Source organism: Haliotis asinina, chromosome 12, assembly GCF_037392515.1.
Source record: "Haliotis asinina isolate JCU_RB_2024 chromosome 12, JCU_Hal_asi_v2, whole genome shotgun sequence".
In the NCBI taxonomy this organism is placed as follows: Eukaryota; Metazoa; Mollusca; class Gastropoda; order Lepetellida; family Haliotidae; genus Haliotis; species Haliotis asinina.
In genome coordinates this window covers 19,477,306-19,502,162 of record NC_090291.1, presented here as the reverse complement: position 1 = coordinate 19,502,162, position 24,857 = coordinate 19,477,306, and the positions used below count along the sequence as shown (strand labels likewise).

Here is a 24,857-nt window from a genome sequence, read left to right as displayed (position 1 = left end):
TGTAATAAACCCTTGAGTAGGCAAGGTACTCAGTATTCTTGACCAGTAGGATGTAGGTTTACCAGATAACACTTGTATGCAGCTCATTCCTAGGTTCCAGCGGTTACAAGGGTCTTATGTAAAAGCTTTTAAGTAATGATGAACCCATTGCACTGAAAAGTTCAAGTGTCCTCGTTTCAAGGTTGCTTTCCATGTTAATTTGAAAATAGGAGCTTCATCATTTTTAACTTGACAAAGATATATTGGCAAAGATGTATTGGCAAAGATGTATTGGCAAAGATGTATTGGCAAAGATGTATTGGCAAAGATATATTGACAAAGATGTATTGGCAAAGATATATTGGCAAAGATATATTGACAAAGATGTATATGTATCCTCATGCACTGTTATAACTAGCTTCACTTGAAAGGACATATGCATGAAAAAACTGATTATCAATAAAAACGATTCAAAATGTATGTCTTTTGGTGCAAAAATAAAACGTGTATTTAATTGTCTTCGCTTTCTTTGTTCTCTCTAATAGATCATTCAAACCAACTTTATGGATTGAACATGCAGAGTTACTTTAATTCAGAGGACTTATCAAGAGTACATGCTCATGATCATCACAGTTCACGCAGAACTGTTTTACGTATTCTACAAGCACCCCTTGAAGGGATGAACAGTACCTATAATAAACCCTTTTGAAATACCAGAACATCAGCTGTATAGCGCCCTCATATACCTTGGACACTCACTTATTTGTGCTCCAAACAGCTGATTAGGGTAATCAAGATGACAGGAAAGAGGTAACAAGTAATATGTGATCTATAATATACACGTTGATATTACAATTAAATGACATGCCTTCTCAAACTATATTCTATTATAAAGATTCTCCTGGAGGATACATTTTTGAAAACCCAAACCAGATAAAGGATATGATTTCAAGTTAGGTTTGTCTGTCTGGATGGAACAGTCAGTTTTACGCTGTATATCCTCCAAAGATGATCCATCTCGGCAATTTGAATAAAATGCCTCAGACTGGCAAGTTGGCTAAATCTAGAAAGACCTTTAAGCGCTTAAAAGCATCCCATTAACCAAATAAGCTTGGATCTGTCCTTTTTCCTCCTAAAATACAAATATAATAACATCATGATAAGAAACATGAACATAGATAAAAATGGTAACACATCAGCGCTTGGTACCTTAAGGTCACTAAGTGATAAAAACATTGATGAACAATGGATTCGTTGGTTCTAGATTATAATAAGAGCTGTCCTTGATAGCTGTGATTGAACAAGAAATGACAAGCTTATTATTCAGACAACTCAGACTCCACAAACACGATAACAGTGTAAGCTTACACCTTTTGTTGCCATAACCATTTCCTGTGCGTAGAAGGATGAATAGAAGAGGTAAGGTGCCTTGTGTGAAAAGGGATTATTATGAATAAACACTTCCTGGGTTAAATACTCTCTTTTGAACCTAGTGCGATTGCGACGCAGATTTGATGTTGACCAAAAAGTCGTGCCAACCACGCATTGGTGTACCTAACCTGCATATTCACTTGTTCGGGGTTGACATCAGTGCAGGAGCAATCTATTATTTCATTCTGTAAAGAAGAGATAACCCACTTGTCTCGCGAACACAGACCTAAGTACATCTCAAACACCATTCAAAGAATGGGAATTTACACCGGTGCCCACTTTGCTTGTAACCTAAGCCCACGAGTAGCCTTTTATTTGCATCCGGTAATGGGGAAAGTAAAATAAATAATCCTTATCAAAAGATGGTGCAGGTAGGTTTTCAGAGGATAGTTATAAGGAGGAGTCGCTGTGTTGTCTTGTATCATCCCAATGACTGTCAATATAGGACATAGTTGTAATTCTTGTACTCGTATTTAAGTAATGCTATGGAGGAACACCAGCCTTTGATGGGCCATTCTTGTCTCGTACACTATTACAGAAGATAAGAAGAGGAATCTACATAGCTCGTAAAATGTGGACGAAATCTGTACTTTTACTTCTAATAGTATGTGCTGCATTCCCGAAAACCGACTGTGCAAGTAAGTAATCGACCATTTGTAAATGATGTAAATGCCATATGTTGTTGGTTATCATCTACTGACATACTACAGCTCCTTCTTTAAGAAAGCTTCATGCCATATTTTTTTTCATCGTCATATTGCGTCATCATCTCAAGTTCAAGTGCAAAAAATGTCATGTACTCTTTACTTCTTACTATAACACAACATAATAATTATTATCATTATGTCATGAAAATACAGTTTGAAAGAAAAGCAATACATGCACACAAGAACAGTGTTTGTGTTCAAAATAATACGTACAGCCATTCTTACACACTCAAAAAGAAAACCAGCAAAAAACAACCAAAAAACCCCAACAAGCACAGACACAAACAAACAAAACAAATCAAACCCCAAACGACAAACAATATTCCATTTGGTGTGTATCTATAATCCGTTTTATAGTATTGTAGTCATCGTGCACGTCAAAAGATTTCGGTTGTTCTAAATGTTTCAGGGTTTTAATAAAAAACAGAAATATATATTCAGTTGTGTCAAATAACACATTGCTTTGTTTTTCATATAGGTCTGCTTTTTCAGTTTTGGATATTCTCACAAGCAGAGTGAAAACTCCAAACAATCTGCTTTGTCAGCTAACATAACCTATTTCGAAACAAGACAGAAACTATCACCTTAACTCAAAGCATTGCATACCAGAGTCATGTAGCTGTCGTTTTCATGTGCATGATGCATGTGGGTGTAAACCATATCATGATATCCTGTTCAGTTCATTAAGTATCGTCATTGCAAATGCATGACTTGTAAACAACATTTGGAATTCTGTAGGATATTAGAAATTAGAAAAGCTTTCATGAGTAAAGATTGCTTTTGTCAGACACTTATGCACAGTGAATGGGCGCTGATATAGATATGAAGGGTTTTGTCACACCAATGTGCACCATTCCAGCACTTTATGGTTTTATTCCATGATATTACAGACCTATGTGACTTCTGTGATGTTTTTAAGCAGTGCGTACGCTTCCCTGCCTGCAAATACTACTGGGACATATGCAAATGTGAAGGTATTTGAAGCTTTAAATGCTCATATTACGCAACACGACGCAGTTTCATAGCGCATGTAATGTTCATCATTAAAGCTGCTTTAAATTCAAAGCCTATGTTCGCATGATTCATTCCAAGCCTCATAATTTATTTGTTTCATGCAATTTGGAGCACTAAAAGTCTTTGTTCAGTGGTACTTAGTAACAATAAATAACTAAATGAAATGGTTTATTCATGTTGTTTTTAATGTAAAAAGAATAATTATATAAAGTTACTTTTTGAACATTCCAAGCTATCCAATGTGGCGTTGCTGAACCTCCCCCCATACCTAGGATATCCACCTACATCGTTGGTGGAGTGGACGTTGGCGATTGTGAGTTGCCATGGACCGTTGCACTGTTCATAAAGGGTTCCCTGCTTTGTGGCGGCGCCATCCTCGACGACAGGCACATCATCACTGCAGCTCATTGCCTCTTGTTAGTGTACCTACCGTAGCTCCTGTGAAAGGGTGAATGAGAGGATATGTGTGGCTTCAGGACACAAGAATCATATCGGAATCAAAACTGTGCTAGCATGGATAATCAAAACAGTGAGCCAGCGCTTAAGTCTCTAAGCTAGTTCGCTGCCACGCGTATTCTTGAAATATGATGTAACAAATTATGACATTGTACTGTTTCAATGAAGAGAGAACATCCATGTTGACACCATTCTTGAAATAACCGTTACGGAATTATGATATACGTATGACATATCACCTGTAATCACGAAGCTACCCCGATGATACAGATGCAGTGGATTCTTGAATCATGTTGCGACACATCTTCCATATATTCTTGAAAACAAAACTGTAACGCATGAAGCACGAATTGTTTGAATCACTAAGTTATCTCGATGGTACAAACACTTTTGTATGCTGAAATATTATGATATAACTTTTCCTCTGTGAAGTTCATTTTCCATCAAAACTGGCAGAAACATTTCACTGGACGTTTAAACATTTCTATCGCTTCCTGTGCAATGAACTCAACGTTTACAAATATGTTAGCAATGTAGCATCCAGCCAAGAATGTAGCAATAGTTTAGCTACAAGTGATACTTATTGTTAATGATGAATGTATATAAAAAGAGGGAGATCCTATTTTTTCCCACACTATACACTAGTCATAAATTACACAAATATGTACTTGGTTCATGTTCATATAGGGGGTCATCTAAAGCTAAAGCTAAAGCTAAAGATGTGATTGTGGGGCTGGGATCCTCAGACAGGCGTCATACACAAAACGCTACAGTGTCAGCCGTCAGTGTGCATCCGGATTATCATTCGGGTAAGAAATATTCTTCAATGTGTATTCAGCGATATATACTAAACAAAAATAAAAATAAATTTACACTCGTTTCAAAGTTAATAATTTGAACATTTTGGAAAATGGGTTTGAGATAACGATTGTCGCATACAGAACATGTTTGTCATGTCATGTTTGTTATGCCAATACCGGGTGTGTCCTCCATGGGCGTTCACAACTGCGATACAACGTCACCTCATGGATTGGATGATGCGTCTGAACACAGCTTGGGGAATGCGCCGCCTTATTTGAACCAACATGGCACCAAGGTCCTGCAAGTTCCGTGGAGGGTTCCTTACTTGGAGGAGCCGCTTGCCTAACATATCCCACACATGCTCTATGGGGTTGAGGTCGGGAGATCTTGAGGGTCACTTCATGATATTTATACCAGCGTTCCTGTGGAAATTCGTTGTTTTATTGGCCGTACGAGGTCTGGCGTTATCCTGCTGGAAAGTCAGACCTGGGCCATGAGCTGTCATGAATGGCAAAAGCTCTGGAACGAGCACCTGATCCATGTATGCTGCCGCATTAAGGTTTCCCTGGATGACAATGAGTCGGGATCGAGCATGACCGTTGATAGCACCTCAAACCATAACGCTACCGCCCCCAAATCGATCCACTTCCTGTACGATAAACCGGGCATTGTGTTCTCCTCGTCACAACCAAACTCTAACCCTTCCATCAGCAAAGGTTAATGTGAACCTTGATTCATCGCAAAACACAACCCTATTCCAATCTCGCTGCGTGTGACGTCACACGTGGTCGACCAGGACGGGGGCGGTCAGCTGTGGTGCCAGTTTGATGGACACGTGTCTGGAGATTATGGATGGTCTGTCGACTGCATCCCATAACCCTCGCAACATCCCGTATTCAGCATGCCAATGGCAAGTTAACGCTGAATGTTTGACAGTCGTGGCATTGCAAATTAACGAATAATTAACCATAGAATCATGTTTCTTTCTGAAATGACAATCTACTCTGCTACCTTGAGATCTATTTGCACGTGTATCAATGGGTCACGTGACTTGTGGCACGTGGAAACGTGATTTTGGCGTACAGTGCTCTCGCCTGTGCTACGTAGGCCCAACCAGTAGAATGAATTTATGGCCTAATGCCCTTGACACTGCATTTAACCATAATCACAACAAGAACTCTTTCAACAAAAGTTTCAAAATACTATCTGAAACGAGTGTCAGGTTTTTATTTTTGTCTAGTTTAGGTGTGGGGGTAGCCTGGGATGTGGGTGTGTGTTCATCGATATTTTACTGACTTGACGTACAGGCTTATATGTATGTCATCACATGAAGGGAAGTTGCAGAATCTCGAAATTGAAAGTATCAATGCTTGATTATTTGTTATAAACTTGGGTGTCACAGTTCATCCCTCTTGAGTGGCCGCTCTGCAAGTATTTCCTCTGCTGGTTTATGGTTGTGAATATTCCCCTTTCCAAGTTAGCTTCACTTGGTACATGCTCACAGTTATGCCTTCAGGGAAAAAAATAGTAATCACAAACAGTTGTCTTTGTATTGGAGCTCTAAATGTATCCGATGAGTTGTCTAACTTATAAGCAATGCTACACCAGGAATTAGAATGCATGTGTAATTTTATGTCTGAACAAGAAGTTGATACTTTGAACTTTCCGAAAAATATCAAAATCTGGAATGTCGAAGTAGGTTTTGTGTTTTTATTCAGCTTAAAAGTTATTTCTAAATTACACATGAACAATAACTGTGATCTTTTGCAGATATTAATGATATTGCTATTCTGAGACTAGAAGAACCGATCAAGTTTGATAAATGTATACGGCCTATTTGCCTTCCCCCACAAGACCACCAGTACAAAGTGAATCAGACGTGCATCGTCGCTGGATGGGGACTTACATCAGGTACGTGTCTTTTTGACATCTGGGTAAAATGTTGGTCATTAGCAACACATAGTAGTCTTAATAGCCTAGTGGTCAGACTCGTTGACCTCACATGTCATCGAAATCCCTACTGCGTAGATCGATGCCCATGATGTTGATCACTGGATTGCCTGAACCAGACTTGACCGCAGCCAAGTAGCTGGAAAAGGGCTGCCTGCGGCGTTCAGCAAAAACCAAAACACAACACTCAAGCTCGTAATAGGGTCTACATCTGAGGAAGTTTGTACTTCAATCTCAGACTATGGCTGTGTGAAAATGGACATATTCTAGTGTCATATAAAGTATCATTTATGCAATATATACACTACAGACAACGAATATATTGTCGTCACCAAGTGTAAACTATCAGGAATTACAACGGAGTCTGTGCGGTGTTACCTTGGTGACGCATCAGTGAGTGCGCAAATTAAGCCTTGAGCATGTCACCGTGTGTCAGCTTGACAGGGAAAACCGATAGAAGTCTGAGTTTATGAACGTCCCAGTGTGGGTGTCCATTGATTTCTGTTGCCATGGGTACAGCCGGGTGTTTTCTTCGTGACTTCTGATACGTGCCACATGTTGTTTCAGAGGCAAGGCTGTTCCAGCCGTTCAAGCTGCAGAAGGTTAAAGTACCATTGGTGGGTCGGGCGACTTGCCAGACATCTTACAACGTGTTGGACACACAACTCTGCGCAGGATACTTTGACAAAGGAGGAAAAGATTCCTGTAGTGTAAGTTGTTTGGGGTTTAAGGTCTAGAAATGTATGAGGGAGGTTTTATGTCAGAAAAAAGGTCCAGAGCAGACGTTAGGGTCGTTCTGGTGCTTTCATTAATGTAAGGAATGTGGAGTGGCCTAGTGGTTAAAGCGTTTGCTCCTTACACCGAAGATCCAGGTTCGATCCCCACATTTCGTTTTGTTGTGACGCTGAAGCAATGTAACAATTCTGAAAAGCAAAAGAAACGCAAGTTACATGAAATCTCTTTAGAATAAGCTGTCATGTATATTCAAAAACTTCACAAAAAAGAGAGTTGCGTTTCTTGAGATGTTCAGTATATATACGGTACAAATGTATACCAACAGAAGAAATAAACCTTTTCTGTGACGTTTGATGACGTCATTATGGCGTCGCACTAAACGGATGGCAGGATACAAGTACGGAATGCATGGTATATACAGTTTGTTTTGTCCTATATTCGTCTTTAGCTGAGTATGGTAGTGGTTAAATCCACGTCATGCCCAAGGGCTGGGTTCGATTCCCCACAAGGGTACAATGTGTAAAGCCCAATTGCTGGAATATTGCCAAACGCGGCTTAAAAGAGTATTCACTCATTTCGCGATAGCCAGTGTTTCCAACCAATCCACAGATAATGCTTCTTCTTCAGACTGATTCTGGAGGTCCTTTGATTTGCGACTACAATAATCGATGGACTCTGATTGGAGTTGTGTCAAGTGGTTTTGGATGTGCTAGACCCATGTTTCCTGGAAAATATACAAGAGTTTCAAAATATATCTCTTGGATTGACGATGTAACTTCAATGATGAAACCATATCACTACTAAAGAAACGGACAGTGGATGAATAATATAATAAACACAAGCTATACTCTTGTTATGAAGAGTTAAACTCTTGTTTAAAGTGTGTTTTTTTCTCATTACATGCTAGAAGCCATACCCATGGGGTAAAGGGTGTAGGTGTGGATGAAGCCTGGGATGTGGGTGTGGGTGTGGGTGTGGGCGCGGGTGCGGGTGCGGGTGCGGGTGCGGGTGCGGGTGCGGGTGCGGGTGCGGGTGCGGGTGCGGGTGCGGGTGCGGGTGCGGGTGCGGGTGCGGGTGCGGGTGCGGGTGCGGGTGTGGGTGTAGCCTTGGATGTGAGGGTGGGTGTAGCCTGGGATGTTGTTGTAACCTGTGCTGTGGGTGTGAGATAGCCTGGGATGTCGGTGTGGGTGGAGCCTGGGATATTTAACATTTCCTCTTCAACCATACCTCATTCCAGCAAACAGTAAACTGTCGCACGGCATAGATTTTTGTGTTGAATAGAATTAGTCGACATTTAATCCTCTACATGTGTACATTTGTGAAAAACATATTTTCTAGATTTCCACACATCTGACTGATCAAATAAAAAGAATACACAAAAGCAAATTGATATACACGTCAGTCACATGAATCTCACAAAAATGAACAGTCACACTCACCTCGCCTAGAGACACACAGGCGCATACACACTTAAAGAGCATGAATACTAACACACACATACACATGCCCGCGTACATACACGCGCACAAAATACATACATACATACATACACACACACATACACACATACACACATACACACATACACACAAGACTGGCTCAGGTCCGAATCGTCCAATGGAGATTCTCAAGAATACTATACTGATCTGTTTTGATAGTTAAAACTTCCGCTTTGTAGGAAAACTGTGCACCTAAATAAAAGCTATAACAAAATGTGTTAAACATGTTGATGTTTGTTTTGTGATATGGCCACAAATATAAAATAACGGAGTTGATTGATCAGGGTTACATGCACCCAATGCGTCAATAAAACATTCAGCGTGTTTTATGACAGACTTGTGGAGAAAATTTCGAAATTAGACACGTCAATGACAAAAATAATGTCAGATGCAAGTGCTTATCTTTACTTTCATCTTGACTTGACGTTCACGAAATATCTCAGGGGAACAGTTGACTAGGCATTGCATGTGTTTATGACACAGATGGGGCAGGATACGAACACTATGGTATCATCCTTTTTTCATAGCTTTTCATACACATATATCGTGTGGTGACGATTATTGGATTGTCTGGTTCAGATTCGAATTGTTTACAAATATCAGCGTACAGCTGTAATACTGCTGAGCCGAATAATTCGAACCCTGTTTATGCGGACGTTTGGGCGTCACTCGAATATCGTCCGGATAGAGAGACGTCCGGTTAATTGGATCATACAAGCAAAACGTGAAAATCAAATGAAAGCAAAAAGCGAAAAACATTTCATGTACGTATATCAATAAATCAACGGTCAATATTAATAACAGTGAATCATCATAACATATAAGTGTACTGATAATACACGGAGAGTGGAACGCAGGTTACAATTTGTTAGGTTGTCTCGGACATAATCATGTAGCGTGTGAATATTCTCATAATACAGTTGTGCCATCGACTGTGCTTTAGCCGCAGATTTCTTCTTGATGTGGGAACGGTTTTGTCGCTTGTATTCACCGTACGTCAATTAATATACTGAACTACAAAAGAAACGTAAGTTTCGAAAAAATGAAATCTCATGTTTGTGTCTTCTATTTAAAAACTTGACAAAAACAGACTTGCGTTTCTTTTGCTGTTTGGTATACTATCGTCCAGTCATTGTGACAGACATCCTTTTCGTTTGAAGTAGTTTCAGCAATGAAATATTTCGATAGTGACTTCATCCATTGATGACATCAAAACAGACAAACATCCTGTTGTTTATCGAGCGCACACCTGTTTGACCTTCATGTGCCTTCCCTATTGTCGTAATACATTCATCCTGGCCCATCTTCACGTCCTTGATTACAAACTGTTGTCACACAAAGCATCGAGCAATCGTTGTTCAATGGTAGATATAATCATCGTTATTTTCAACAAGTACCTGCTTTATATATTTTTGAATAAAGCCGTGTGATAAGTTAGATGTCTTCATTTGAACACTAGTCATGAGTAGGTGTGAAGGGAACAGCGCCTGGAGTCTCTGGTGGCGAATTTGTGTGTTTGCTCTGTGGTTTCTGACACTGGTGATATGCAGTTACGGTCAAAAAAGTAAGTGTGTGAAAGATCTTGTCAAATGTTTTTCAGACATGTTTGACAGGGTTTCTTATTTTGTTTTTAAATAAGCGTGTCAGATAAATATAAACCACGGTTAACCTTTGAATAATATCACTTTCTTTCCGACATTCATGTTACTAATGTTTCAAATAACACCAGGCTAGTCGGCTGCAAACTACTCTAAAGAAGTTAAGAATCATCTGACTCGTTCAAATTACTGTGGAACGCAAGAGATTAATCACAGTGGTATCAACGAATTATATCCTATATTTTTTTGAATAGTTATTAATATTCTAGATTGTGTGTTTAAGCTCTGAAAAACACATTAAAACAGAAAATATACTTCGACTGATTGTTATTTAAAGCCAAGCTTGACAATGTCCCCGCTAAATGGAGGCGGTAATTAAATAATCGACTCCAGACAATCCAGTGATCACTTTCACAATCATTGATTTATGCAGTTGGGGTATGATGAAAAGAGCGATCTCATGACCTCATGATCCCGTTAGTCGCCTTTTATCACAGGCACTGGTTGCTGAAGATAAAGTCTCTCCCGGATCTTCACGGGTCGAAAATATATCAATTGATTTAGTGGGTAATAGCCTAAGGGTAAATAGTGAATCTCAGTGAAAAAAGATCTCAAGAATAGTACTCCACATACGGAAGATATGGGGCCGTTTTGGTGTCTTTAAAGACAAAAATGTACATGTATTTCATATGATTTGCCATAAGGAATGGTGTTGGGCCTGGTGAAGTTAATCCGTTTCATTCAGAGGAATTTACTTAATACGACACATGACTTCATTTAACTTGGCTTGTGGCTTTACACAATCTGACAAGAGCTTTTTTGTAGATTCCAGTGATCACTTCCTCATCTCGACCCGTCAAGGTCTCGGGGTAGAATGGGCCTTCAGCAACCAATGCTTGCCATAAAAGGCGACTATGCTTGTAAGAGGCGACTAACGGGCTCGCTGACTTGGTTGAAACATCTCATCGGTTCCCAATTGCGCAGATCGATGCTCGTGTTGTTGATCACTGGATTGTCTGATCCAGACTCGATTATTTACAGACCGCCGCCATATGGCTGGAATATTGCTGAGTGCGGTGTAAAACTCACTCACCTTCTCATCTCGCATCTAAAGCTTAAATAGCGTTAGTTTAAAGGGCATTTAAGGCTCAATTGGTAACGTCATCAAATCAGCCTCAAACAACGTTTAGTTGGTTTGCCAGCTCAAATCTCACAGTGATATCTCGGAATGTATTAAACAGTTCAACGCTGATTAGACAATGCCATTTAGAAAGTGGTCAAATATAACACATATTATATTTCGGATTCCACTTTCTTAGTAAAGCACAAATTCTAGCATTTTTTTTTAGTTGAGTCACATCCGGGATTCGAACCCACACTCTCATCTAGGTGCCTGACTCTGAGACTGTTTATTCGAATCCCAGATGGGACTTAACTAAAAAACAGTATTAGAATTTGTACTTCGCTGAGAAAGTGTGACCCCAAATATAACGAAAGTTCAGCGCTGTTCATAAATCTGTACCAGATCCCCTGCGATTAATATATTAGATTTATTTACAAAAGAACAAAGACGTCTCAGATTTGTTCTCTGGGGAAGTTACATCTCTTATTTGTACCTTTTCGTGACACAGACAGATGTGGAGAAAACTGTCCGTACTTCCGCCAATGTTTCCCCACGTCACAGGTGTGCCAGCTACTCTACAGATACTGTCAATGTGGACCCCTACCTGCCGGTAAAAAAATGAAACACTAAGTATACATGTATCTGTTCATACAGTCACTATGTACACCTCATCTGTGTTGATGCAAGGTGATTGATGAATCGGAATATACCAGTTCAGCATTATTTTTGGTGCCAGTTCATAAATGATGAAATTATATGATTTATTTAAAATGAAAGACAAGAGTTTTACTTTACTTTCTAATTACAGCCGTAATTATTTTCACGTACAGGCAAAAAATCAAATTAATAAAAAAAAGAAGAAAATAACCAAAAAGATAAGACGTGAAATAGATCTGAAAAAGACGACGTGACGTAATGCAGAAGTTTCGGTCTCCCCTTAGATTAATGAGACGAATATCTATATTTTATTGGTGGTTTGACACCTCGGTTATATGCATTTTTCAGAGAGTACAGAATAGTTAAACACTTACTTCATGTAAGTTTGCATATAAATCATGAAAGTATTTATAATTGTATGCAAAGTGGGCTCCAAATTAGGAATTATTGATAATTCTTTACGGGCTACGTCATGTGCAACATAATCTCTCAATCCAGACTGTCGTCTTCCCAGTGACATGGTCTGTATTAAAAATGTTCGTCTCAGAGGGATGACTTTTGCATTTATATTGTTGTTACAAACAGTAACCTACAAAGCTAATGATCCCAGAATAACGGGCATACAATTTGAATGAAAATACAATTAATATTTTGTGTCAAGGTTTATATTTGTACGTGCACTGAATAACAAGAAATTTAATGTGATCTTGCTTGTTTTCTACGTGAGCGCAGTTGGGCTACGGTGTAAACAATGGTCTCGCTATCTCCTAAGTGAACTTAATATCAAGGACATAGGACATACTATCTCCTACGTAGTGAGTATTTGATCCTACGTAGGAACACTTAAGTAAGAGATGGCATGACCTACGTAGGAACATTACTGGAGTGAGACCAGTTTTTTAACCACTGTGACCCTGCTACGCTTCCTTAGTTTTACATCAATCCTAAAACAGTCAGTGTGGTCCGTAGGTATTTGTTCATCTTTTATCCTATGCGGTATACCTCAGGTGGTTGTGTAATTAATTGTTCATTATATCGGACTTTTTCACAGACTGTGGTGTAAGCCAAGTAACCGGCCCTGCCCAGATTTACGTGGCATCCAACCGTATTGTGGGAGGGGAGGCGTCCACCGATTGTCAGTTCCCTTGGATGGCTGTAGTGCAAACTCGAAGCAGCATCTGCGGTGGCAGCATCATCGACGAAACACACGTCCTCACTGCTGCGCACTGTGTCGTGTAGGTGGTGTGTATTGTGAGTGAGTGAGTGCGAGAAGTTTTACGTCAATTTACAAGTGTTATAGCAATACAACAGCGGGAGACACAAGCGCCAGAGTTCCCGAACTTACCAATTTTTTGACAGTTTTTCGTCAGTTTACATGTGCTATAGCAATACAACGGCGCTGGACACAAGCGACAGAATTCCCGAACATTTCAATGTTTCTAGCAAACGTTTTGACGTAATGTCACCAGAGACGTGCAAAATACATTAAAACGTCGTTGGGAACAGCCCAAACGTATGAATGCCATTTTGTGTGTTTCGCTGGTACTGGTAAGGCTCCAGGACGCCTGACCTACCTCTTGTTCGAGGACAATGCCGCATCTCGGCCTCATCTCGGTTAAATGTAATAGTTATGTGCATCGATGTTTCAGAAGACGTAATGTTGTGGTCAATCCAAGACTGTTGAGGATAGGAGTCGGATCTACTCGTCGGAACAGAGCTACGATGCTCAGAGTGTCTCAAGTCGCTGTTCATCCTCGGTATAGAAGCAACCGTTTTTGTAAGTAATGATTGAGGGAGTGAGTTTAGTTTTACGCCGCACTCAGCAGTATTCCAGCTATATGGCGGCGGTCTGTAAATAATCGACAATCCAGTGATCAACAACATGGGCATCGATCTGCGCAATTGGGAACCGATGACATGTTTCAACCAAGTCAGCGAGCCTGACCACCCAATCCCGCTAGTCGCCTCTTACGACAAGCATAGTCGCCTTTTATGGCAAGCATTGGTTGCTGAAGGCCTATTCTACCCAGGGACCTTCACGGGTTGTAAGTAATGAGATTAAATAATAAGCAGTTAAGAAAATAAGACAATGGTGCCAATGAATATACAAAGAACTTAGTTAAGCACCCACTGACAAAACTCAATATTGAATGAGCCGCGATCATAACCCTTTGGAACATATGTCCGACTTGACTGATCGTTGTGTGCAACAAAGGGACCCACCTGTACCCTAACACTGACTCAGCTGGAAGCTACATTGCACGAGGAATGACGGAGACTACCACTTTAGAGGATCAGGAAGCTGACAGAGGTATGGGGATGAGAGTCACATGGAGGTTACACTCGGAACTGATCTTGAATCGTGTCACACTCAAAATGACATTTCAAATATCTGAATGTCTCCATTTTGGGCAACACGAGGAGTTGTAAGTACATGTTGAAAACCTACTGCAAACATACATGGTGTGTTTAATTAAGTTCTTAGTGTATACACATTCCTATCTGTTTCAGCTAACGACGTTGCAGTCATCACACTGAGCAGAAGGTTGAGATGGTCGCAGTGTGTTCGCCCTATCTGCCTCCCCAGTGAAGCTGACACTGCCATGGTTGGAGAAATATGTGTAGCCGCAGGTTGGGGACTTACAAATGGTGAATATGATATCATGCATAAATATTTGTAAACTTCTTACGATCTAACAACCACTGAACACATTACAAACTTTACCCAAACAAGAACCATTCGCAATCACGCGGTTAGTCGCACCCGTCCAATCGCAACAACAAACATCTAATAATCCCAGGGAAAGTCAGATGTTGAGTTTAATGTCGTACGTTAGAAGAATCATTTAGGATTTGAAAATTCTAACAAAATGTGATTAATAACTTTCATTATTTTCAGAGCAAAATTTACGGGCAGAGAATGTTCTCCGGAGCGTCAAAGTGCCGATAGTGAGCAGTGCTACATGCAGAAGGATATATGGATCTCGAAGCTTTGACACAAACAACATCTGTGCGGGCGACGTTAGATATGGAGGGAGAGACTCTTGTCGGGTACAAACTATTTAGTTATGAATATGAAACCTTGTGTTATTTTTTGTAATAGTGAATATGAAATTTTGTACTAATATGTTTTAGTACGCAATATTGAAATAGAAACCTTGTACAGAAATAACTTCAATATTTGATCATGAACATGAAATATTGTATTATTTGTGTTTACTTTGTAATAATGAATGTGAAATTTTGTACTAAAATATGTTTTAATATGCAATAATGGGTAAGAAAACTTGCAATAAGGTAGCTTCAATATTTGATCATGAACATGAAATTTTGTATTATTTGTGTTTAATTTGTAATAATGAATATGGAATTTTGTACTAAAATATGTTTTGATATGCTGTAATGAGTAGGAAACCTGACACTAAAATAGCTTCAATATTTGATTATGAATATGAAAACGTGTATTAATTTTTTTCAATATGTAATAAAGAATATGACATTTTGTACTAAAATATGTTTTAATATCTATTAATGAATAAGAAACCCTGTACTAACGTAGCTTCAATATTTGATCATGAATATAAAATCTTGTATTAAAATCGGGTTCAATATCTAAACATGAATATGAAACCATGATATATGTATCCAAAAAAACGGCTTTGAGTGAGCATGAATATGTGAGTGATTTGAAGAGAATATGATTAAATCATGGCTCTATATACCACATTGTGCATAAGACAACCGTGGAATCACTACATTATAACAAACGAGGGTATGAAGACGGCTCACAATAATTTTTTTCATCGATACTGAAGTAAAATATCATTCTCCATCTGGAAGATATGAAGATACTGAGGCGAGTGTAAGAAAACATGAAACTAATTAAGATACATTACATATATTTTGTTTTTGATGTATTTTCAAGGGGGACTCTGGAGGCCCTTTGATGTGTAGTTCCGGCACCAACTGGAAAGTCATGGGTATCGTTTCTTTCGGAAGAGGATGTGGACGGCGAAGGGCACCGGGTGTCTACGCCTTTGTGCCTGGCTATGTCTCATGGATAAATAGTGCGAGGTCCTGATGGGCAGGAATGACATTAATCACCGCGAACGTTATGATCAGATCACTTTCAACTTGAAGAAGCTTTTTAGATGCCTGAAGAGGTATATGTGAAACGATTATTATCTACATGTTAACGACGTCCTTATTTTAAAATAAAATGCCGTTGTATAGTAGTGTGTATGTAAGGTAGTGTGTAATAGCACTGATTCACTGAGTAGGTAAAGATCGTGGAATGACATTGGTTTCTGTTCATTAAGCAGAACTGTGTAGTGTTACTGTTTCATGGTTCAGTGGGCACAGAATCGAACATGGAATGAGATTGCTTCACTGGTCAAAAACAGAGTAAATGCAGTGTCATTGGTTTATAGTTTAGTAGGCACAGAACATTGAATGACATTAGTTCACTTGTCATTAAGCAGAGCAAATGTCGTGACATTGGTGCAAACGTTAGTTGTCCCAGGAAATATAACGACAATATAGTTCATTTGTCATGAAATGTAATGTCTCTCTTTCACAATTCTCCTCTAACCAATCTAAATGTAGTACAGATGGTTCATAGCAAATCAAGAGTTATCACATTGGCTCTTAATTCATTATGAACTGCAAATGTGATGATACTAGCTCATGTGTTACAACTCGTAACCAATCTTCATTAGACAAAGAAAATTCACTGGCACAGACAATGCAATGGTGTTCATAAGGTCATTAGGTGTAGAAAGTTGAATGTCCACAGGGAGGTGACTTTTTAAGAATGATTAAAATTTTGTATGCGTTCATACTATGAACGATGTAACCTTACATATTATTTTCGAATAAAAGCACTGAAAAACAGTTTGTTTACTATTGTTTTACACTATACCGCAGCTGTGAGGTGAGGAATGGGTTGCAAGTCGTCTAAGGCGAAAGAAGGTGATTGCAGAGGTGTTGCCCTTTCCGGGGCGGTTGGGGTAGCTAATAGTTAAACTGCTGAAGACCACGCTTCGATGTCCCAGCATGGGGACAGTGTGTCAGCCTCTTTCTGGAGTCTGGAGTCGCTGGAATATGGCTAAATCGGCGTAATACTATAGTACTCACTCGCTCACTGTTTCCCTCAAGTGTAGGCATGCCGAAAACTAACGAGCAATAGTTCGAGTTTCCATAATTTTATTCCGACATTTGACAGCATCATACGTGTGCTCGTTGGTTTCGCCCCACGGTGATTGCCCACATCTTGCTTTCCACCCACGTTTTGATATGCTAATAAATAATGCAATTTAAATAGAACCAAACTCTATGCCGCACTACCGTTCGTCAATCGCATATACCATTGTCGACCTTATTACTCTGTGTAACCCAAACTGCATCTCTGGGACGCTTACGGTTAATGACTTATCCAAACAGGTACCCAGTTTCTGCTGAGTGAACTAAGGCAGTTTTGAGCGTGTGTCTTCTTGTCGCACAGGACGGAAATCCGAGAGACTCAAGGATCAGTTGTTTAAACGGGTGCTGACAAATACACCGAATTCCTACATTAAATGTTTATCATTCAGTTTCCGATAACACGAAGTGGTAGACATAAGTTAAGGTGTGAAAGGGGGGAAACAGAACTTAGAGCAACTGTGATCAGAATAGCGTAAGTAAGTTAGAGTCTATCAGTCTTTTGGGACTGCAAACATTTCTTTCGTCATCCGTTTCATAGTAAAAGTGCATACATGTAACCTCATGTTTCTCAGTGGCTTACAAGGAACATGACCGGAATGACTTAATAAAAAAAATGACGAAAATATAATGACAGTCATTTGGACACCTTTTAATAGGCGATCACCGTGACATTAAAAGTAGGCTACTGTCAAGTCACGGAGAAACACTTTTAGATTGAAAGGAACAACAAAAACGTCATTTGCAAAAAATGCAGTGCCAAAAGTGGAAAGAGTTGAAAGACTGTATATATACCCATTTCCCTCTTGTTCAATGGCAATTAATTGACTTCAATTCCTGAAAAAATAGCACAAGGCCCTGAGAACCGTTCAGATGCTACATGCACGTACGAAAGATGAAAGATAGATACAGATTGCAACGTTTGAGGGTTGAACAGAGCATTTTTTACTTTGGAGTGAATTTGGAAAATGCACATGCACACCTTTGCAGGTTCACATTCACAAAGCGTGGGATGCACGTCACACTCTGCACACCTCACAAGAGATTTGTAATTTTGCACCTCCACAGTTTGAAACAATGTTTTCACCAACATGTTTGTATTTGAAATCTGGTTTAATCTCGGTCTTCTTTGCGTATCCCACCTAATCATAGCGCTTGTATGGGTTTGTAATTCACAACGATGTGTAAATAAGAATGTGCTAAAAGACAAAAAGGGTGTTGTTAATCCAGTACGTTAATTGGTGTGCCAAGGAAACATTCATGAAATAAAGCTAAATATCGTTAACAGTTCCTCCCCAACAATACGGTTCTTTGGGACGCCTTTAGTTCAAATATTTGAATAGAAAAGCCATTAGTTAAAGGTTCCATATAAAAGAGCTTAGTTATGCAATTATCCTTTGAGTAAGACCATCATGGTGGCACTTAGGCTGTTGACGTTAGGACTAGTTCTTATTTCTCAGGCGGTTGCCCAATTTTTCATTCCGACTTTCGGTAGGTTTGAAATTAATTTGCTTATTTTCTTTAAATAACGTGATATTCATAACAATTGTTCCAGCTGCAATGAAGACGCTGTTTTTTTAGTTCAACGTGTTCATGCTATTGTCTGTTTCTTGTTTAACGCATGCACCAATATTCCAGGTAGATTTAACATCATTTGATAGACGAGTTATTGGTTACGGTATGACCATCGATCTATGCAACTGCGAAACGATGACATATGTGAACCAAGCCTGACCACTCGATGTTGTTTATCGCCTCATAAGACAAGCAAAGATTGCCGGAGATCAATCCTAACCCTGATCTTCACTGGTGATATGGCTATAGATGAGTAGTGAATAACTGTCCAAGAGAGTTTGAATGATTCGGAATGACATGCAATTGATCCAACCGTCCACTGTACATGAAAAGGTGAGAATTTCTGGAATGTATAGCTTGATTTCTAAAGTATTTTATGTTGTGGACAGCATTGACCTTGCTCCGTGTGTGTTCGACGCAGATGTTATCATCAACGTATTGAATCTGTAACGATGGATGCGACGTCTCGGTGTAGATGGTAACACCGTTACAAAGCAAGTGGCAGTGTTTTATATGTTTCATATGGTAATAAAGGCGTTATCTGTCCTCTCAAAGAAGTGTTAACTTTTACAGGCGCTGTCACCTGCGGTTGGAAACATGGCGGACAATGCAAGCGATTCTGTGACAGCAGAGAATACATCCTAGGCCGAGAACCATGTAACGGTTCTGGTACCTGCTGTGCGAGTAGTCTACGTAAGATCTTGCCCATGTTCAGTGATGGTTTAATAGTCTTTCCACTCATCACATTTCGTGATGAGAACATAACATTTTCTGATTAGATTAGAAATTGATCTGAGATGATAAGAGAGGACCGATATAATGGTAAGACTCGTGTTATTGTGTGTCTCTTATAAGGCCAAATGACTTTTCTATGTTACTATTTGATTTGTTACTATGTAAATCTGTTTACCTCTGCATTTTATTACCTACAGTAAACATTCTTGACCTAGGTACAAACAAAAACTGCCAAAGGACGCCAGATAGGTAGTTACCTTCACTGATCAGATTCCGAACGAGCTTATTATTAAACAGACCCTGCTTTCACTAGAACTGCATGCATAGTGAGTAGATACAGCTATTCGTCGTTTTTACAGTATTAAAACGTCAAGGGTAATATCAGAAATTAGCTTCTCATACCGAAACGAATCTTTACCTGTCAACTACTTTTTGGTATGCCAAAATTATATTCTGATGTTTCAATAACATTGGGAATTAGTAAGAACAAGAAGTAAATTTACTGAAGGACTTACTGACGGACTGCTAAGATGTGTCTACTTGTAGCCTGTTCATCTTTTGGTGGGGTGTGCCGCTTCAACGGGTGTTTCAGCAGCTCTGAGGTGCATCTTCAGTTCAACGTTCGATGTCAGTTCGGGGGGAGGTGTTGTGTGCGACGGTGGAAAAGGCCACCAACGAAGACAACTACTACCACAACTACTACGACTCCCGCCCCACCTGGTATATTGTCAGTTACTAATAATCCATTACTAATCATCAGCCAATAAGACATAAACAATGTTAGAACATTTACACTGCAACGTGGAGATCGGTATAAACAAAGAAATTATGTGTCATTATCAAATAACCTTATCCTTTTCACCAGCCGAATATCGATCCGTACTTCAAAGGACTGTTTCTTCTTTAACGTTGAATCCAGCCATATGACGGTGGTCTGCATGTAATCTAGTCTGGACCAGACAATCCAATGAACATCGTTCTACACAATGTTAAAGCGATGACATGTGTTATGACATGTCTGTTAGTTGCCTCTTACGACAAGACCAATTCTAACTCGGATTTTTCACGGCTTCATAGAAAGATCAATGCAAACGACATTTCTTACAGTCATGAGTTCTCATGATCAACATGAATTTGTTTTTGAAACTGAAGCAATACCCGTGTCTTTGTTTTACTAAATTTTTCGTTTGCACGATATCATGTCTAAATGACGTGACGTCATAAATTTTTGAACGCTGAAACAAGGATACAGCACGTTGTTTTATTCTAAAAGAGTTTAGTTTAAAATCTTAACCACTGACATGCTAACAGCTGTGATTAGATGTTTCTAAACTCGTGTGGGGCGGTGGGGTAGTCCAGTGGGTAAGGTGTTCGTTTGTCCCGCCATAGGCCCGGGTTCGATACCTAACATAGGTACAATGTGTGAAGCCCATTACTAGTGTGATATTGCTGGAATAATGAAGCGGCGTAGAACCCAACCCACTCACCCACTTTAATTTGTGTCTTAATTGTTTCCAACAGAGAGTACGTTTAATTTCTTTACACGTCTTTTTTGTTATGATTCACGGACGGAAAATGTCTTTTGCAGCGTGTTCCTCACGACCCAGATTTAATCCTGTAACTGGACGTATTTTGGGAGGTATGTCCGTGAGCTCATCGTGCCAGTGGCCCTGGATGGTGTCCATCATGCTTGGAACAACCTCCAACATTGGACCTCATGTCTGTGCCGGAGTGCTCGTTACCCCTAACAAGGTCCTCACCACATCCAGCTGTGTCCTAGGGTAAGCTGTTCATCAATGTACGGCGACTTTAGTATTTTCTAATGAAACGGATAGTAAAACATACATAGGTGCAGCTTTTCGGAATGAACACATAAAGACCAGATAAATGTCAATAAATCACGAAGCATACTGTATTCTGTGATAGAACGTAAAACCAAATGATTTATGATCAATAATTTTTTTCCATCAGAGAACGTAATCAAAGTGTATGAAAATATTGCCTTACACTGGCTCCGAAACATCACATCTAAAACGAAACAAATACATACCTTCAACTGTAATAATGTCTCTAGATTTGCGAAAATGATAATAATATATGTAAAATAGAGGATCAGACTGAAGCGTTTGTATTTTACTCGACGTTTGTAATTGTAGGAGTGAAAACGATTTTTATTTCTTTGGGATAATAATGCTCACAACTGGCTATCTCCGAGAAAGACTACATAAGCTGTTATAACGATAATCCTAGCTCTGCGATCAGTTGAAATGAGCTTCTTTATCCAAAGGGTCTAGTGTTTTAACGTATCGTGTCCTTGATCTATACTGGGACCTAGTTCTAAAATTATGAGCCATAATACATAATGGAAGGTGCATTGTCACTATTCTTTGACTATATTTTCATAATGTAATATATATAAAGATTGTGTCACCAAGGCGTCTATTTAAATTGCTGTGAGACCTGTGAATTAGAATTTTTCAGTAATCCTGGCTTGTCGTGAGAGGCGACTAGGACCGTTGACACATTTCATGGTATCCCAACTGCGTAGATCGATGCTCATGATGCTGATCACTGGATTGTCTGGTCCAGATAGGATTATCTACACGTTACCGCCATATAAAGAAATGTAGCTAAAACATGGCGTAAAACTATACTCACTATATGTATGTATATATCAGAACCGCGTTTTTGCTCTGGGTAGTATAAAAAGTTTTGTAAATCTCCTGATGCAACTTCTGGAAGAAATGAAAAAAGTCTCCATTCATCCGTAATTCCAATATCGAGGAAGATGTCTCCTTCTCTACCAGTCGCCAGGTGATTGTGACTGTTGGTGAAAACAACATCGACTTCTCTTTGGAAAATGGAGAGCAAACTGTAGCTGTTACGGGTATATCAACCCCAAATCCAAACGCAGCCGACCAAGGACAACCATTAAGGGGTAGGTACTCCTATACCCGATGTCAACATGTCTATTGTTTGATCACTTGACAGTGTACTAGTACTGTTGGAATGAGAACCACTCGATTTGGCTAAAAATTGGTTCCAAGTGACCCCGACAGATCGAATGAACAGTCAACAGGTTGACTTAATTGATTGCATACCAAAATAGCAACTACTAGATTGTCACTTACAGAGAGCTGTGCAAAAACTCAAATACTAAAGAACCCGTGAAGATCTGTGTTAGAATTGATCTTCATGAACCCAAACTTGTCGTAAGAGGCGGCTTAATGGGATTGGGTGGTCGAGCTCGCTGACCTGGTTGACACATGTCATCGCATCCCAGTTTTACTTATACAGATCGATGCTCATGCTGTTAATCACTGGATTGTCTTTCCAGACTCAATCATTAACAGGCCAACATATAGCTGCAATATTCTGGAACACCAGTCAACCAGTTACTGACTGCTGTACGTATTGACAGTGCAAAGGTATATTATATTAACGACTGTCTTGAAAGCTCCGTGCTGATGTGATGACAGTAAAATTGTATTTAAATGAGAGTATCATAACGTTTAAGCATTCATAACATATATGAAACCACATTTCGTTTCCGTAAGCTGAGCATATCTTATCAATAAACTTATACAACAATTCACAGCTGACGACATCGCGATTCTGACACTGGAATCTGCCATTCCGTCTGATGGATCTTCATGTGCGCAACCTGTGTGCCTCCCTCGGAGAGGGGAGACCGTCGACTCGAACAACAGATGTTACATAGCGGGCTGGGGGCCAAACACACGTGAGTACATCACTAGATGATGATCTGTATGATTAGAGACAGGAGAATAGGGAAATATAATATGCGAGATTAAATGCACCCTACAATATTAATGTGTTAACGTGAGACAGACATCATTGTTACACATATCGTTGTGAATGTTATAAGACTTCATCGTTGACGTTATACAGACGGGGTGGTGGGGTAGCCTCGCGGTTAAAGCGTTCGCTAGTCACGCCGTAGGCCCGGGTTCGGTTTCACACATGGGTGCGATGTGTGACGCCCAGTTATGGAGTCCCTCGCCGTTATATTTCTGGAATTTTGCTAAAAGCGGCTTTAAAACCACACTCCCTCGTCACTCGTTATACAGACATCATGGCCTAACGTTGACATCTTTAACGACTGACTCACGCCAATGTTTTCCAGGCGGGGACGGTCGCCTACACGAGGCTCAAGTGAAGATTATGCAAAATAACGATTGTGCATTCGTTACTGGTCGAGGAAACAAACTGCCATCGGACAAAATTTGTTCTTATCCTCTCCTAGATCGAACCAACGCTTGTCAGGTAAACACAGACATTTCATCGTCTTAACCTGAATAGTCTATAATCTTTACATACAATAAAATGCAGGGCGTACAAACACATATGGATAATTATTATTGTTCATAACACCTTTCACGACAACTAACTTAGTACTGTTTCAATCGACATTCACTGTTTGTTAATACGTCATATACACTGAGGAAAGTGGTTGGACATTATGAATAATTTGAGGAACTTAATTTGTAGTGAGGACTCAACACACCATTTCAGTTAAACACCACCTAAAATATTCACGATCCCTAACGTTTTTGGGAGGCATGTATGTTAAAAAATTACACCGAAATGTTTACATCGTCCCACTTCGATGCATCTTGCAGGGCATCACCAGTCCCTGTGAAACTGTCTGGATATACTAATGACCACACTAACAAATCATAAACACAATAACTTCATTGTGGTTATTAACAGATGTTTCCCATAGTAATTGTGAAGAAGTTGAGGTGTTCATACCCACGGGAGTTCGGATTTAACGGGATTTCATTGTACACAATGCAATTGATTTGTTCAAGGTGCACCACATTTCCCAGTTCAGTAAATATCATTAAACATCGACACAAAATAGGCGTGGTTTCTCTGTTGTATAAAATATGTATAAGATAGTGAATACGATTTTACCCATTTTCAGAGAGACAAGGGTGGGATGCTGGTATGTGAAGATGGTACAGGAACATGGAGTCTGTCCGGCCTCATCAGTGACAGCAACTGCAATCTAAACATCCCTGTGGTCTACACGCAGGTCAGCAAACACCTCGACTGGATCACGTCACACCTCTGAACACACCATTGCTAACCGAGAGGCACAGAACTGAGAACTGGGTGCGACGGTCAAAACGCAATACAGTTATGCTTGCCTTTATATACTATTTACTTGTGAATCTTGCAGTGTATAGTTTAGACACAGAACTGGGTAGGAGATAATTCAAGCACCAACTGGCATCGGTATCTTGAAAGGAGGACCAAAGTCTAGCCATCGAGTAAACCGTACTTACCATGCATTGTAAAAGTGTCGATAGTGATTCAACAGTTACCTTGTATAGAGTAATATGTCGAGTAAAAGGGATATCCCATATGC

General features: G+C 39.7%; 2 protein-coding genes across 2 annotated transcripts; both read left to right on the top strand.

Annotated features, from left to right (window-relative positions):
* The first annotated feature begins 775 nt into the window (after positions 1 to 775).
* LOC137257415 (transmembrane protease serine 9-like) lies at positions 776 to 16,031 on the top strand. Its single transcript, XM_067794749.1, has 12 exons — positions 776 to 789; positions 3,404 to 3,547; positions 4,275 to 4,396; positions 6,159 to 6,299; positions 6,906 to 7,048; positions 8,022 to 8,165; positions 11,802 to 11,903; positions 13,037 to 13,185; positions 13,600 to 13,727; positions 14,462 to 14,599; positions 14,850 to 15,001; positions 15,876 to 16,031. The coding sequence occupies exons 1-12, from the start codon at positions 776 to 778 to the stop codon at positions 16,029 to 16,031; spliced, it is 1,533 nt and encodes a 510-aa protein (XP_067650850.1).
* A 2,530-nt stretch (positions 16,032 to 18,561) lies between these two features.
* On the top strand, positions 18,562 to 24,560 carry LOC137257636 (chymotrypsin-like elastase family member 2A). Its single transcript, XM_067794964.1, has 8 exons — positions 18,562 to 18,640; positions 19,298 to 19,417; positions 20,006 to 20,179; positions 21,048 to 21,240; positions 22,267 to 22,397; positions 23,058 to 23,201; positions 23,607 to 23,746; positions 24,411 to 24,560. The coding sequence occupies exons 1-8, from the start codon at positions 18,562 to 18,564 to the stop codon at positions 24,558 to 24,560; spliced, it is 1,131 nt and encodes a 376-aa protein (XP_067651065.1).
* The last annotated feature ends 297 nt before the right edge of the window (positions 24,561 to 24,857 follow it).

Coding starts and splice junctions, on each gene's coding strand:
- LOC137257636 (XM_067794964.1), top strand. CDS start 18,562: ATGGTGGCACTTAGGCTGTTGACGTTAGGACTAGTTCTTATTTCTCAG. Junction 19,418..20,005: donor CTGCTGTGCGAGTAGTCTAC/GTAAGATCTTGC, acceptor GTCTACTTGTAG/CCTGTTCATCTTTTGGTGGG. Junction 22,398..23,057: donor CCAAGGACAACCATTAAGGG/GTAGGTACTCCT, acceptor AACAATTCACAG/CTGACGACATCGCGATTCTG.
- LOC137257415 (XM_067794749.1), top strand. Junction 8,166..11,801: donor GGGTGCGGGTGCGGGTGCGG/GTGTGGGTGTAG, acceptor TTCGTGACACAG/ACAGATGTGGAGAAAACTGT. Junction 14,600..14,849: donor AGGTTGGGGACTTACAAATG/GTGAATATGATA, acceptor CATTATTTTCAG/AGCAAAATTTACGGGCAGAG.